This window comes from Electrophorus electricus, chromosome 20, assembly GCF_013358815.1.
Source record: "Electrophorus electricus isolate fEleEle1 chromosome 20, fEleEle1.pri, whole genome shotgun sequence".
NCBI lineage: Eukaryota > Metazoa > Chordata > Actinopteri > Gymnotiformes > Gymnotidae > Electrophorus > Electrophorus electricus.
Genome location: NC_049554.1, coordinates 12,115,366 through 12,132,899, shown reverse-complemented (window position 1 = coordinate 12,132,899; position 17,534 = coordinate 12,115,366). Strand labels below are relative to the sequence as shown.

At 38.4% G+C, this 17,534-nt stretch overlaps 2 protein-coding genes across 2 annotated transcripts; one reads left to right on the top strand and one right to left on the bottom strand.

Moving 5' to 3' along the window:
• Positions 1-5,333: 5,333 nt before the first annotated feature.
• LOC118240388 (bactericidal permeability-increasing protein-like) lies at positions 5,334-7,668 on the top strand. The gene is made up of 10 exons (XM_035520612.1): positions 5,334-5,376; positions 5,470-5,584; positions 5,843-5,974; positions 6,082-6,232; positions 6,524-6,691; positions 6,815-6,882; positions 6,990-7,032; positions 7,111-7,171; positions 7,250-7,326; positions 7,427-7,668. Exons 1-10 carry the CDS (start codon positions 5,334-5,336, stop codon positions 7,466-7,468), a joined length of 900 nt encoding a protein of 299 aa, XP_035376505.1. The 3' UTR covers positions 7,469-7,668.
• Positions 6,722-13,730, bottom strand: LOC118240375 (mitochondrial tRNA methylthiotransferase CDK5RAP1-like). Its single transcript, XM_035520546.1, has 13 exons — positions 13,183-13,730; positions 12,968-13,071; positions 12,828-12,862; positions 12,575-12,675; positions 12,233-12,437; positions 11,468-11,588; positions 11,128-11,361; positions 10,211-10,308; positions 10,017-10,072; positions 9,783-9,913; positions 9,448-9,597; positions 8,345-8,485; positions 6,722-8,082 (listed from the first exon to the last, which is right to left on the bottom strand). Exons 1-13 carry the CDS (start codon positions 13,463-13,465, stop codon positions 7,999-8,001), a joined length of 1,743 nt encoding a protein of 580 aa, XP_035376439.1. The 5' UTR covers positions 13,466-13,730; the 3' UTR covers positions 6,722-7,998.
• Positions 13,731-17,534: the final 3,804 nt, after the last annotated feature.

The following is a 17,534-nucleotide window of genomic DNA, read 5'->3' as shown; positions in this document are numbered from 1 at the left end:
AACAATAAAAACATTAATGGTCACAATGAACCATCAACTGTGAACTCCCACTGCAGTGGGAATGGGATTGTACTGTGACTATGACTTCAGACAAAAACCCAATGTTCAAGACACGACCAGTATCACAGACATGAGGGTTGAGTGGGTTAATAAATATAATACAATAATTGACTAATAGTCGTTTACACCCAGATTGATTCTCTGTGTAAAATGGCCTACAGCGTTTGCTTTATTTGAGGAAGCTTACGTTTTTTAACGTTGATAAAACCTTAATGGTGTGAGGTTTGGCAGTGTCATTAATGATTTTATCAAATGGTGTGATGAGGCTTTTTTATATTTCTGCACAGCTAAAGATATGATTATTGATTTTAGACAAAAACCCGATGTTCAGGACAATACCATTATCAAAGAAATGGCCATTGAGTGGCTTAATGAACATAAGTATCTAGGTACTGTAATGAGACATTATGAGGATGTAGGATGCCAAGGCAAGTTTCTGTGATAAATAGACGTATTTATTTAAATCAAAAACAAAAATGAAACAAAGCACAAAAAACAAAGACAAGCTACACTAGACAAAACTGATGTAGCAAACAAATAAACTAGACATACTTACAGTGAGGCATGCCACATGAAACACACAGGGTCAAACACCGACAAAGCATAACAGTTAAAAGGCTTTAAATACACCTACTAACAAGGATGATAACTAAGGACAGGTGTGACACATGACAAATTAACAAGGTAGGGGTGTGGCGATGGAGACATGCAAACATGTCACTCGAACATGGTGAGGAGTCTTGGAGGAGGTGGCCGTGCTGTGACAGGTACAATAAATAATTAACAAAAAATTGTTCTTTGGTCCCCAGGTTGATTCTCTGTGGCTCAAGATATATATATATATATATATAAATACGATGGTCCTCAGCAATCCAGTCAAATAAATTATCAATGATAAATGTTATACCAATGAATGCCCATCATAACTGATACACCATTTGAGAGGATAGAAATGGACATAGTAGATCTTTTGGAAAGGAACATGGCAAGGAACAGGTACATTTTGGTGTTATGACAATAGGCCACAAGGTACCCTGAAAATTTTGCTTTATGTACAGTCAGGGCCAAGAAGGTGGCTAATGCTCTTATGTATCGGCATGCATGGGTGGGTCTCCTCCAGGAGATTTTAATAGATCAGGGCAGAAATATCCTGTCTAGGTTGCTTCTGGATGTTTACAAGCTGCTAGGCATACATAGCTTTAAGGCCTTCCTCCATCATGCTAAAACAGATGGCTTGATTGATAGATTTTACCAGACTCTCAAGGCAATGTTTTGCACATTTGTCTGACAGACTGTCAATGACTAGGAGCCGAGGTTTCCATATCTTCTGTTTGTTTACAGAGAGGCAAAAGCTCTTTGGATGTCAACTGAGGAGTCTGTAAGACCTTTTGAGAGAGTGGTGGAACCCAAGAACTCTATAGTGAATGTGGTAAACATGATGAAGATGCTGGAGAAGATGGCTCAGGAACATCTGTGGAAGGCACAGAGCAGTCAATGTGCCTAATATGACTGCAAAAGCCTGGCAGGACAGGAGGTATTCCTGCTTCTGCTTATCAGCAAAAGGAAGCTCCTGGCAAAGTGACATGGACTGCAGATGAGGAAGAGTTGCTAGAACAGTACGTCCCCAATAAGCAGGCAGGATGTGGATCCGTCTCACTATTTCATCGGCAGAAATGCAGGAGCAGGTGATAATACTCCTGGGCCCAGCACTCTTCAACCTGGGTACTTTAAGGAGAACACAGCAGCCTCCCAAAAGTGATACAAAGTCCCAAAATGGCTATTACCTGTGCTGAATAACAGTATGAAGGACAAATCTACCCCTGTCCAAAGTTTAATTGATTTAATTGAATGCCAACTATACTACCACCATCAATCTGTGTAAGGTATACTGGCAAGTGCCTTTAGCACCAAAAGCAAAAGAACTGTGTTTTCCACATTTTACAGTACACTTTTCACAGGCTAATGGACACGGTTCTGCAGCACGGTACCGGGACACTGTTGCCACATTTATCAATACCTGGTACAACCATCTTTCACATCTGTAGTATGTATTTACTAAAATATATGTAGCTGGGTTCACGAATAATCCTCAGAAAAGTGTCATGGCTCAGCATGAGATGGATATGTGGAAGCAATATAATAATAATAAAAATTAAAAAAAATAATAATAATAATAAAATAATAATAGTAATAATAATAATAATAATAATAATACTCAACAATAATAATAATGCTCAGTAATAATAATAATAAAATAATAATAATAACAATAATAATACCCAATAATAATAATAATAAAATACTAATATATACAACCATATACATTGTACATTGTGTATATAATCATAATATACATATATTGTACATACATTGTTAATATATTTTGTACATACATAGAATATGTATATTTCTCTTTGCATATATATATTTCACATATATAGAATATCTATATTTCTCTATGCACCCCTGTTTTCTTTTCCTCAGTTTGGACAGAGCACGCTCAACCATTTCACTGCGAGTTATATTGTGTATGACTATGTATGTGACGAATAAACCAAACTTGAAACTTGAAACTTGAAACTAATAATAATCATAACAATAATAATACTCAATAATAATAATAATAATAATAATAATAATAATAATAATACTCAATAATAATAACTTTATTTGTAAAGCCTAAAACAGTTTACCAAGTGAATCACAGAGAATAGAATGTATAGAGGAATATGGTCATTTCCTGTACCCACAGAGAGGAGGGCTCAGTCCTTACTGGTGGATTGGTACTATAAATTTATCCTGCAGATCTATAGAGCTATAGGCAGTCAGAGAGCTGCTCTTACACGCAAAGCCAGAGAGAGAGTGAGTGAAAGAGAGAGCAAGTACAGGCCACATAGCACTTCATTACGACAATACAAGGTAAATATGAATGTAATTACTATTAGCTCACTGTAAGATATTCTAAACAGGATAAGATGAAACTTTGTGGTCTCATTGACCTGCCTGCATCACTCACCATGTTTGGTTCTTTTCATTAATTGGATCAAGAAATAGCTGAATAGAGACTTTTTTAAACGGGTTGCATGATATTTGCAATCTGTATTATCTCAGACTCTAGCATTAAAGGAAACATTAAAGGAAAGTTTTAACACAGATTTTGTCTGGGTACACACTTTGCAAACTTCAAACTGCATGATTAGCAGACAGTATTGTAGCTATCTAAGTTTATGATCAATAATGTAAGGTAAGTGTGTGTTAACTCTGGGTGGGTCAGGGTGTATTCTCCCTTAAACATACTTCTGACATAATGATTTGTTTAAACACTACAGTTCTCTATATCCTAATAATTACTGCCACATTTTAATAACCTGCAATACACTGTAAATACAGCATTTGTAAGCTTTAAATTTACAAACATGAACAATCATACTATAGCAAATATATGATATTCATACCTGTGACTATATGATATTCATACCCGCTGCCACACCTGCTATTTTAGCAGGCTATATAATCTGCCTTCTGAAATGCTAATATGCTTAATTTCATGCAAGTGCTAGTGTTCTTATTTGCTTGCTGATGTGCATGGAAGCGCCATATTATTATTATTATTATTATTATTATTACTATTATTATTATTATTATTATTATTATTATTATTATTATTATTATTATTATTATTATTATTATTATTATTATTATTATTATTATTATTATTACTATTATTACTATTATTATTATTGAGTCACTCTTTTCACGACACTGCTATCAAGTTAGCTGGTTGCGCTTAACTAGTAGTGCGAACAGGACAGGGGACTTGGGGAAGACCCAAAGGGTGAGGTTTGTGTGTGTACATTCACAAGTACTGGTGCACAGCCACTGACATACATAAACACTGCTATCTGGATCTGGAATTTTTAACATTAAAGTACAGACTATTCTTTCTCCTTAAAAAATTCATTATGGTAATAATTATGGCAGTGTATGTTCCCCTGCAAACAAATGCTAGGCTGCAGGCTGCACGATGCTGCATCAACCAGCTGATGGCAAATCCAGACAGTGTTGTTATTGTGGCAAGAGACTTATTGTAAATGCATTGCCATTAATTGAGAGTCATTTTAAAAGATATTTACTCTCCCACTGCGCATACTCCCATTTTCATAAATTGGTAAATATACATGTTGCTGCTTGTCACACAAACTTTTGTTGTACACAAGTAATAATGAGAAAAAGACTCATCATATATTTTATGATATAGCTAAAGCTATGCATTTATCAAGAGGATTTAACACATTACAGAACACATCTAGTTAATCCTTTCCATGATTGACCCAAGGGCAGATAGCAATTATTTGAGTATTACTATGTTTTAATTTAATAATAAAAATGACCATATGAACCTTTTTGCTTTGTATTTGTTTATCTTCAGCTGCCTTTATAATGACAATTATTTATGACAATTTATGACAATGACAATTTACAATACATTATCAGTGATTAGTATAATTAAGGTAAACTCATTGTTAAATAAGTCTCATTCTTGTCTCAGATTCAAACACTACAAAATCTTGGTCTTTGCTTGAATGATTTTTTAATGGTCCTGACTACAACACTATCCTTTGATAAGCTTGGAAGTTGTACACTACTGTGAGAGGAAGTTACATTCAGCTAGGAAAGAACCAACAATCAAATAATATACACAGATTAAGATGCTCATTAAAGATCCCAAACTAAGATTAATGCACTAATTAATAAACTACAACTTGTTTGCAGGAGTTCCTCAGTGTTTTATCATTGGCATAGGTAAAGGGGTTTTCAGGCACAAGTTAAAAAAGGCACAAGTTGTCAAAGCATAAGAATAATTACCATAATGATCATAAGAAAGCCTTTCTGAGCCAAAGAGCTGAATTAACAGGGAATAACAGGAGCACTTGCAAAACTGTGCCTAAGTGTATCCAGAAAGCACTGTTGGGTTTTTGTAGGAACAAAAGGTTACACAAAGGTTGCTGGAGATCTACATTTCATGTGTGTCTCTGCGATCCATGTGTGTCTCTACCAGGCCTGAGTGGACATGCTGCCTCTGTGCTGCATTCTGGCCCTATTGGCCTCATTCTGTCCTGACACCTCTGGCACCACTGCTGGAGTCAAGGTGAAACTAACTCAGAGGGGACTGGAGTACGGTAAATGCAACATAAAACATGGTAGACATGAAGTTGGACATCAGTGTTTGTAGTATTGCAAATAACAGAGTAGTGGCAACATGATAATGTTACATGTCTCAAATAGAATACACAAAGTGGAGCTACAAGCTGAATGGTACCATTATTGATGTTCACTACAGATGTTGATACCGCTGAAGTTTGTTAAATCCACTGTGTGCAATCAGGTTTCTATTTGTTTTGACTATAGGCCAAAAGATTGGGATACCCATCCTGCTGAAGAAACTTAAAGCAATTGATTTGCCAGAAATGAGCGGCTCAGTTGGCGTGTTTCTCATTGGCCGGGTTGCCTACAGTTTGACAGGGTCAGAGCTACAACCCTACTCTAACATTGCTCCTGCTTTATGTTAAGTTGTATGTCCAGCTTCCTACAGCAGAAGATATTCAAATGCTTAAGAGAACATTGGAACAACACAATATTTTATAAATAATAGACATAGGGCCAGTTTTCCGGACATAAATTATGACTAAATGGTAAAATCTTAGGAATAATCTTGGTGTGGAAAAGGACTTTAGTAAAGTGTGGCTTATTGCTCCTCTTCTTGTGCTTCTGTCCTTATCAGGATGAAAGTGTTGAATGTGAGGTTGCCACAGTCAGCAGTGGGTTTGGTCCCAGGCATTGGAGTCAGCCTGATCATCAGTGATGGCTACATTGACACGGGTGGCAACTGGAGAGTGAAATTCTTGGGATTCATGTAAGCAGAAGATACAAGCAAATATTTTCTGTTCAAACTGGAACTCACTGGTGTAGTTTATATTAAAGATAAAGGAGAAAAGCAGTGAGGTGTTTTACATTCTATAGATCGGACAGCGGTACTTTTGACTTGTCCGTGTGTGGATTGACCATCACTACCACCATTACCATCAAGAGTGACGGCACTGGCCGCCCAATGGTCAGAAGTGCCAACTGTGAAGCCAGTCTTAGCCACGCCAGAATCAGATTGCGTGGGGGTGCCAGGTAATCAATCAAAGCAACTGCTTGCATACCAAACTAATACCAAACCAAACACATAGGTTTCCTAACACAGTAGACTTTGAATCTTAAAGGAATAATAAGGTTTAAAGAGTAACAAATAATATGATCTCATTAGCAACGCAACCATATTTAGATGAAGAATTTCCGAAAAGAACATTTCACATGGTGATGCTTGGATGAAATCTAACATTATGGTCAATATTTAATACTGGCATATTTGAGAGCAAGTATTCCTTTAATGAGTGACTCCTACTGGTGTCTTGCTTAGATTGCTAAGCAGTACCCTAACATGATGATGAAGCTCCTGGTGAAGGCAGCGACAGCACCAACCGTCACGTTTGCACCCAACAACGTAACGCTGCAGGCCAACACCACTGTTACTGTTTACGCCATCCAGCCCAACACCACCCTCACAACCCTCTTCATCCTTAATGTGGTGGGTAATAAAGGGCAAAACAAGGGAAGGTGGTTGGGGAGTTTGACCTTTAATGACCACATTAATCTCAGTACATTATACTTCACTTCACCTCAGACAATATTTGCTGTATTCTGTGCATAGGATGCCAGTTTGAGCGCTCACGTTTATGTCATAGGGAAAAACCTGGCTGGAAAACTGAGTCTTAATAAGTAAGTCACACAGTAAGGTTATATACATTTATGTAATAAGACATATGCAGGCTGTTCATGTTTGTTTAAATATCGTTTTGATTTTAATGTCCTCCTTCTTCCCACAGATTTAATATAGACTTAGGTACAAGTTACATCGGACCATTTAAGGTAGGACAACAATCTCACAAGTTAGCTGAATAAGAGGAACAGTTACTCTTGTAATTGTATTAAATATGTTTTCAACAGGTGAAACCATTAGCCTCCTTCCTCCAGATAATGTTGAAAATTGTGATACCCCACGTTAATGGTGAGTACAGGATCTGATGTTTTATGTTTAAAGTTACTGGAAAGTCATTTTAAATGTCTGAATTCCCTTTTATGGCAGTTATCCTACAGCGAGGTTTTCCTCTGCCGAACATTGCAAATATCAGTCTGGTGAAACCTCGACTGGTTATTATGAAGGTAAGTTTATATCCGTCATATGAACAAACCTGGATGCATGAAGTGTTGAATGTTTTGTGTATCTATGAGCCTCTGCTATAAATACACACTGTTCTTCCAGGACTATGTGCTCATTGGGACAGATGTTCAGTTCAAGCCATGAATGAGCATCACCTGATGTCTGCTCACTTTCAACTGCTAAAAGTCTGTTCTTTTGTCAAATTGAGTGGAACAAATTGAAAACAATCTGCTTGGACATATCAATCTGCTTGGACATATTACTGTGTGAAAGCAATCTGCTTTTCCATCATTTATTACACTTGCACCTCCATTATTTGCTGCAATCATAAAAAATTAAAAAAATGTCATACATGATTCTGAATAAATGAATGAATGAAAAAATGAAAAATCTTATTTCATTTCAAACTGCACTTCAGGAACACTGAGCTCAAGTTCTGAGGAAACTTCCCTGCATATTTTCAGGGGTTTTCTGCCTCACCATGCCTGATTCACCTCATAAGGAGCTTGATAATGAGGAGACAGGATGACTGAGGCAGTGAAAACTCCTCACTGAGCATACTGGCTTCCAAGAGCTGGAGCTGGGAAGACCTATAGGTCTGAGACACACACTCCCACCCAGTCCTGATACTAAGAAGGTGGAACCTACAGGCTAATATGCAGCTGCCTGTGCATTCATAGGCGTCTGGGGTGTCCATCACTCAGGGAGGCGTGGCTGAAGGCGTGGCCTTGCAGACTCTGAGAGTTGGCTGAGGTAATCTGTAAAGGAGAGAGTAGTCACCAATAATCATGGAAATGTAGCCACGACTGTACAGTATATTTCACAACCATGTATATTACATATCACAGACCAGGCTTACCAGAATAAATATTCCACACATACAGCCCATATATATCTGTGTGTGTGTGTGTGTGTGTGTGTGTGTGTGTGTGTGTGTGTGTGTGTAAAAACATGTTCCTGTTTTAGTCTCAACACAGACAGATATACATGTAGGAGTAGCAAACTAAAGTAAGAGCTCACCTTCACCAGTACATAGTCTCCAGCTTTAACGGTGACAGGGTTGGTATCCGTGGGATAAGAAAGCAAATCCTTTCTTGGAAAAATAACCTTCACATTCCCATCATTCCGACCACAAAGATCTTGAGATGACTTCTTACTTTCCTGCAGAAAACAGACTCAGTCAAGCAAAAACAGCAGATAACATTTGTACAATATAAAAGGCTTGACTAAGCACTGTAGCAGACAGAAATTCTCTCCTGCTCTTACATTGCCTCCAGATACCATGCCACAATGTCTCACTAGTGTCATCCAAGCCAAAGGTGGTTATTCCCACTGTTATGTAGATGGTCATAAAATTCTGTTATCAGTGTGTATATCGGTAGATCCAATCTCAGCATGACTGGTAGCGCATATTAACACACAAGTGGCAAACACCTTGGGGTAGTTTTCTGTGCATTCGCCAGGCATGTCCTCAAAAGAAGGACACTAACAAAAATCAAAATTAAGTAAGACCCCAATCTTCAAACAATTGATGGCAGGTAATACACTAAAGACCACAAGCACAAGGAAACCAGTCATTGGGATTAACCCTGTACCAAAGATGTGAACTGCTCTCAACACTTCAAAAATAACAAAAAGCTCAAAGCATCCACAACAGACACAATGCTATGCCTAACCAGGGAAGGGTTTCAAATGAAAGGGCCACAGAAACCCATGCGGCAATCGCAAACTAACACCACAAACGGGAAAGTGACCATACAACTCACGTAGACTAAAATTGACCAAACAATGCCATAAATACATAAACTCTACTTGCCCTCCAGAAAAGAACAAGGCCAAAACCAAAATGAAATGCCAAAAGGTGCTAGGGCTGAGCTGACAGACAATGCCATTGTTCATCATCGTTGTCAGACAGACCTTATGATGTTGATCCAGCAGGTCTAAATAAGATAAGGGAGGAGAATTTACTGCAACTATTTATTTTCTTGCAGAAATCTAGTTAAATCGATATGCAAAACATGATGACCAAAACACACAGATGCAGCAATCCCAAATTATTAACAGCAGAAGTGCTCCAAACACAGTTGTAACACAGCATGGCTTCAACCCACTGCAGTACTCACTCCCTCCACTAGGACAAGCTGTGTGCTGCCGATGAGCCTGGTGTTGACCTTGGTCGCCTCTTCTCGGAATGTACAGATAAGCTCCTCCAGGCGACGCTTCTTCACCTCAGCTGGGATATCGTCCCCGAGACGGTGGTATGCCTGAGTTTTCTGTGGGTGTGGTACACACATGTTCATGTCAGAAGGTAAAGCCCAACTGGCAGCCACAACAGCCTTTCAATTCTCCAAATGATAATAGACAATGGTGAATTTCTTGATAGAACCACCACATGAACCAGGGAGAATGTCTCAGTTTTTTTGATAGTGTTAAACACAATGACAAAATAGGACCTCACCTTCCTCATGCTGTAGGCAAACAGGAAGGCTACATTATAGCCCACTTCCCTGATCAGAGAAACGGACTGCTGGTGGTCCTCCTCGGTTTCCCCACAGAAGCCTGTGATGAAGTCACTGCTCAGACTGACCCCTGTAGAAAGAAATTATACATAGATATATATATTCACACACGACCTATTATAGCTACAATAATTTTATAATTACATACTGAATGTTTGGTAATGATAGGACACCTGGTATTATCTTTCGAATGTTTTCCACAAGCTCAAGGTAGGCTTCCCTAGTATACCTATGAAAACATCCCAGAGCATGATGACTTAAAGTGAGAACTAGGTTTTAACACATGAGACATCAAGAGATTTGAGATAAGCAGGTTAATCTCTACTGTGCTTGTGGTGAGTGTTGTCGTTCTAGGAGCGTTTCTCACCCACGCCTCATGGTCTGTAAGACTCTGCTGCTGCCGCTCTGAGCTGGCAAGTGGATCTGCTTACAGATGTTCCTCCGCTCTTGGAGTAGCTGTAACACCTTCAGGAAACATACTCACCCACCCCAGCACAGGTCAAACGAAAACAGCACAAATTGACTATGGCAGTCAAACCTTATTTCACATATCTGATAAGCATAAGGCTTTTTCAATCTGATAATCTATTAATGATCTTATCTACTGCTCACATCCAAATTTGCGAATCCTAAATTATTATCCAGTCTGCTGCTTAAAATGGCCTATGAGCAATATCTGCACATGAATTCAGACTATAAGAAACCATTTTCTCATTCTCAACTAAATACTTAAACTCTTTGAACATCCACTACACCACACAAGCCATAAACAGTCAAAGACAGTCAAGGCCGGATTACCAATAGATTACCAGAGCAGGCAGTGACCAGTAGGCCCCACACCTTTTAGGGGACATGCAACAAGGAATTTTTAAAAAGAATATATTAGGAGATAATTTGCAAGGGAGGCCCCAAGATTATGACTGCCTAGGGGCCTCCACAGGGCTTAATCTGTCACTGTAGGCAGTGTTGGAATGGTTACTTTTAAAATGTATTTCACTACAGATTACAATGTACATGGCCCTAAATGTAATTGGTAACATATTCCATTAGATTACTCAAACGAGGAACATACTTTAAAAACTTTGGAATACTTCAACATTCTCCAAGACTATTTAAAATATAACTCACTTTAATTACATTTAAATTACATTTAACAGCATGTATTCTGTGTTCTGTATTTTGTCATCTGCAACGAAATACATTTTAAAAGTACCTTCCCCACACTAGTCATGGGTATCCCAACCAAAAACCACATGCTCACATCCATGACTCTGGGGTTTCTACCTCATCAGGAAAGTCTTTAGGATGTGGCGAGGTGAAGCGAATCCTTATGTCAGGGTTTACGAGGGAGACGTGGTGTAGCAGGTCAGCGAATCGTAGGCCACCTTGCTTATCACGGTACACGGTGCTGAAACCACGGCTGAGGCGCGAACCAAGCCCCGAGTTGCTGGCCCCGTCCCCAGACACGTCTCTGTAGCTGTTCACGTTTTGACCCAGCAGGGTCACTTCCTTCACCCCCTGTGGCCATGATAATTTCATATACTTAGTGTTCACATCTGGCCAAGTTTCACACACAGAAACTAGTAAAGCCAGACTGCACACATAGTCGCTGAAGGGAAGAGACCTGGTCAGACAGCATGCGCACTTCTTCAAGTATGGAGGACACAGGTCTGCTCCTCTCCCTCCCCCAGGTAAACGGCACAATGCAGTAGCTGCACATGTTGTCACAGCCCCGCGTGATAGACCTACAGCAGTCAAAGAGGGACAAAATATACTGGATAATCCCACTGTAAGACAAGGTGCCACCAACAAGGCTTGCAGTACACAAGGTCTGTACTGTCAACAGCGTGAAAGGACTTTAAAAGTATCGACCCCCTGATATCAAACCATTGTTTGAAGTGCTACATCTAAAAGCATGAAGGAGCTGAAGATGAGCCACCACGGTGTTTGAAGTTTTATATCCCTTCATAAGTGTAGGAGGGTCAGTCATGTATAAATATTTAACCAAAAAATGCAGATTGACAAGTGTTCAGTAAAATGATAATAATAAACAACTGAACTATGAGCATTTGCTGTTTTTGGCTTTATTGTGGATGCAAGTCCCATGTTTCATCCAATATGGTAGCAAATGCCTTTAAATTATAGCTGACTTTTCTGTATTTTAATCTAACAGTTGCTGTTCAGATTAAATTCAGTGTATTAGAGTTGAATATGAAAACACCAAAAACTGTCTATACATGTTAACTTAAAAATTGAACTGTACATGTGAGACTGTTATTTTACTCTTTACCATCTTTACAAAATCACACAGTGCAAAGTTAATTTAAGAGTTAGTGTTTAGTAGGAACTCCTCCCTTATAAATCAGCCAGATATTATTATGGCACTCACACAAAGGCACTGTGTCCTGAATGGTGAATGGGCATGACATCAGCATATGCCTCTTCCAGGGAGAGCAGGACATTGCTGGTCCTCTGACCCCCATGGGCCAGTGCAAGGAGTCGGGGAAGATCTCTGTAGGCATCTGGCCCTGCTACAACATCCACCACCCTCTCCTTCTCCAGCAACTCAGTCTTTAGTCTCTCTGCCATGCAACCTACAAGAGAGCAAGCACACGTATGCGTATACAGGCGCGTGAACTCTCACACAAACATACATGCGCACACACAAACATTTCAGACTGAGAGATACATTTGAAAGTGAATGAAGAACTATGGTGAAGTGAGAAGTTACCCAGGACTCCTATCTTTAATGGAGTGCTGCTCTTTAGACGCTTCTTTTTCAGAACTGCTAGATGTTTGAGTCTGTTCCAGATGGTTTGCTCTGCCTTTTCCCTGTCACAATGATTTTTATTTTTTCCAACAAAAAATAGCATTACATCCAAGCAAAAAATGTCACTTAAGTCAAGGACTGCTGTCAAGTTGCACAAGATTGGCAACATATAGATTCACTGTGTAAAATATAAACAGAAATAGGCTTTTCCTACCTTATGGAACATGTGACAAGAAGCACCACATCTGCCTGTATAAAAAAAAAATAGGAAAAAAAAATTATGAGAATGAAAGCTTTCAAATAAAGGAAGCGCTGTGTTCATCAAGGGTCAAAGGTCAAGGCATTGACACTTACCTCTGATAGTTCATGGGTCCGAACATATCCACCCTTCTGAAGAATGGACCACGCAATTTCAGTGTCGTTGACGTTCATCTGACAGCCGTATGTTTCGAAATACACTGCAAGATGTAAACATCAAAATAAAATTGGCAACGACTACCGGCATACTGACACATGGGAATTAAAATCCTAAAGCCTGAACTATCACGGCAACAAATGCAGTTACATACCTTTCCGTAGCTGCGCCAGACCACTTTCTTCAGGAAGATACGATTCCTCATGTTCCTGTTGCGTCTCAGTTGAACTTTTGCCTGAAGAACTCTTAATGAAGTCGTGAAACGTCGGACCAGACGACAGCTTGGTCTTAAATGTGCTCACTCTCGTCTCATCAGTCTCATTAGTAGAAGTGCTAGATACAGACACTGAGCAATAACCTCTGCATTTGTCGGCGAGTCGAGATAAACACTTTTGAACAGAAAAAACTAGAAATCTAAGCCTGCGGGCAGACATCATGTCTAAACGGGAGATTCAGCTACAAAGCCATGAACAAGACAAGAAACTCAATTTAACTTTCAAAGTAACGTTAGCTAAGGCTAAGTGCTAACTTAGCAATGGTGCTGTGGTTTGCGCAGAACAATGTTATATACAAAAGTATATTATCAGCGAGCTAACAAATCTGTACAAGCAGCCAATAAATATAAAAATATCTGTAGCTTAGTTAGGTAACCTAATAATTCAGCTGTAACATACACTCACGTATGACCCCACACTGTTAACATTGACATGCAGTTTTGTAGTTTTCAAAATAACGGTTTTATTAAAACGTAACAGTGATAATCGTGTTTCAGTTCTAAGACAAGTAAACGGTGTAACTTGGGAGGAAGATCAATCGCAAAAATATCGATTTACGTTTTTTAATTAATAGTTTTAGTTAGGAAATCTTATATTTAACATAAACGGCGACTTTTATTTTGCAAGTGTTTACTTGTTAGTCATAAGTAGTGTTTTGTGAGATGATTGTTCGTTTTCACACATGGCTCTCTGTCCATCGCCTACTCTGATCTAATGACGAATGCGTCATTTATTTTATAAGTGGACTTCACACTTCGTTCTGTTACCTAAGGGTCAATACAACATACTCGTTTAAATGTGCGGATACAAAGATTGTGAAACAATTAATGTTTTTAATTAACTGATTAAAGTTTTACTCTGAATGAACACATTTTACGAATATATAGGAATGTTAACCTTATTACATTTTCTTTGATGAGGAAATGGGTATTTTGGATGTTTTAACCTTTTAAACATGTTTTAACCTTTTAACTTTTAAATATTATCGTAAGGTTATAAATATTTTAGGTATTTTGATTATTCATTTTGCCATTTTGATTGAAAATTTTTTTTTTTAAATAAATAAAATAAAAAATCAAGTTATTTAAACATGTCCAAGAATTGCTGTCCACTCTCTCATCTTTGGATAACCATCTTGGTAAAAATGCGACCTTTGACATCAGTGACCTCACAACTTTAAAAAAGGTCTATCTTCATTCGACTAAAGGCATAAACTGCGTGCTCCTATAAATCTCCATACTCAGATGAGTTAAAGCTAAAAATGTCCACCCCGTTGTGATGAAATATTCAGTTAATAAATATTATTTTAGAATATCAAAATCTATATTTGAAATGCTAGCTTTAGCTAAAATTGTCCACCCGTTGACATGACAGTTGCACAATACGGTGGACATATACTTGCATATACCTTCTTTGCTGTTTTCTTGTTGTTTTGTTTTAAGTAATATTTCCTAATATCTGTTAAACTGTTGATGTTCAGCTATGACAGGAGCTGAAGTAGCAAAGAGGAAAAGGTCCAGGTGAGATGCAGACCCTTGAAGGAAAGAGACAAGTACCTGTGAAATCAGAGAGAGAGAAAGCGCTGTAGAAAAGGTGAGGAGATTTTAACAAAAAAGGGAATTCATGACTGAAAAAGAAAAGTATGCAAAAAAAAAACCCCAAAACAAAACAGAGTCGAGAAAGGAATAGTTGCCATAACAACTAAACATGCTTGAAGAGCTATAAACTGTGTTATCAAGGTGTATTTTAAATGTTGATAACTTTGCTTTTAATGGCTTTAAAAGTTATATATATCTTAGAAGTACGTAGAGGTTGTTGGAATATGTGTGGCTATATTTGGGTTATTTCTTCTGTTTGGGTATGAGTGGTTTGGAGCATTTAGCTGTGGACATTGAGAGTGCTGAAAAGTCTAAATGTGTCTGTGAAAGCTTTAGAAGTATAAAGTGATTGATTTTTAAATTATTAATGAAAATGTCATAACAGATTGATATTAAAATGTAAGAGTTGTTTACTATGAAACTGACATATGTTGATTACTAAACAATGTGACAATCGTTATCATATTTAAGCCTTATTTGTGGTTAAAAATAGCCTACTAGTAGGTTTTTATCAGGAATTTGGCTTTGGGGAGTTGAGGCCTATGTTCCTTTGGGGATGGCTGTTATTCATGGACATTTGGCTGTGGGGGTCATTTTGGCTGATGGTTTTTTAGCTGTGGGGCAGTTAAGATTGAGTAGTATTTTGTTTGTGAGGTAGTTGTGGATCTGGTTGGCTGATGGGGCCAGTTGTGTTTAAAGGGCTTTGTTGTGTTTAAAGACTTTTGGCTGTGGGGTAGTTGAGGCATAGGGGTATTTAGCTGTTGGGTTAAATCTTGTTGTGGGCCAACTGCCATTAAGGGGCATCTGGTTGTGCAACAGTATTTTGGTTAACGGACAATTGACTGTGCGGTAGTTGAGACTCAGAGATACTTAGCTGTGGGCATAGTGGAGGTTGAGGGTTATTTGGCTGAAGTCATTGAATGGAGGGGTAATTTGACTGTCCGGGGGTAATTGCTGTGGGGTAGTTGAGGCTAAGTGGTATTTATTAGTGGCCGTAACTTTGATTGAGACCTAATAATCTGATGGGCTAAATTGTCATTGGGGCATTTGATTGTGCAGGGTATATTGGTTGAGGGCAAAATGGCTGTGAGATCAAATGTTATAATGAAATCATAACTGTACTTTTGCTTCAATTATGTAATATCCTACTTCACAGGTTCTCTAACTGTGCTTTGTAACACTGATGGTACGTGTGCTCCCTCTAGTTGTATGTGGAGGAATATCTGAAATATTTGTAAAAAATAAAATTGGGAAGATTGTAAGATGAATGGTTCAAAACTGCTGTCCTTACTTCCTGTGTGTGTGTGTGAGGGACTGCCCCTTGCTTTGTATGAGAGTTGTGTGGAAGCTTTTAAGTGCCAGTTCTAGTGCTACCACTTTGTACAGTGTGAGTGTGGCTGACAGAAGTCAACAATAAATAATATTCTTATTAGGAATAAATTTGCCTCAACTGTGTGTAGCCAAATAGGATATACCTAGACAACTGTATCAGTCATAATGGTGGTACTCGGAGAGCCAAATATTTTATGTGGTGCTATGTGGTGTAAAAACTTTGAGAACCATTGTCTTATTGTCTTACTAGACCAACATCACTTTACCTACTGGGCAAAAAGATCATCTGAGGATGCGATCTGTGTGATTCTCAATTCAGGCCTCTTTCACCTTGAAAGACACAACACTGACATCAAGATGCTCTTCGGTGACTACAGCCCGGTGTCTAATACCATCATACCAAACAAGCTGGTCATCAAACTTGTCACCTTTTACAGATACACCACAGACAGCATCCTACAGAGCAGCCTGGTATGGCAGCTGCACCAAAGCTCTCCAGTGTGTTGTGGTGTTGGCATAGAGCTGCCAGCACTAGAGCATCTTCACAGCATTTGGTGCGTGAGGAGAGCTTACAACGTAATAAGTCCACACCCTGGACACCATCTATTTAAGTTCCTCCCAAGAGACAGGGACTTTAGATCAATCCACACACATACAAATAGACCTAAAAAACAGCTCCTTCCCAAAACTACTGTGGAACTACTGAACTCAGAGATGACCTGCTATCATTGGGGTACTTGCAATATTCGCTTACATGAGATTTCAAGCCACTGATGATGTGTGGTTCTATACCACCTAAATGTGTGGTTCTAACACCCCAAAAATCCATGATTATAAAAGATTTTGAGGGATCATAATAATTACTGTTGAAAAGAGGACATGATTTCTCTCTGAAAATAACTATACAGATTCTATTTTCTGTTTGTCCATGACAGGATGGACACAACTTGTGGTTCCAAAATAGAAAGTATTTAAGCTTGACACGTTCCTTTTCTGGGTAGCCTACAGTCTTATAAATTTGATGAACATACTTAAAAATCTTACGTAATTTTTTTAAATTATGAGGTTACAAAACCATTGTATACTGATAATGACCCTGATCTTTACAGAGGATGCAAACATGATCACACTTACTCAAATTGTTTTGAAAGGCCTGTGTTGTTATATTAAATAATATGACAGACATTAAATCAGACTCAAAGGTCAACAGATAGAGAGATAGAGAGATAGAGAAAGAGAGAGAGAACAGAAAGATACTTTATCAGTGATAAATTTGCTTGTGAAGGTTTTCTCAGTGTTGT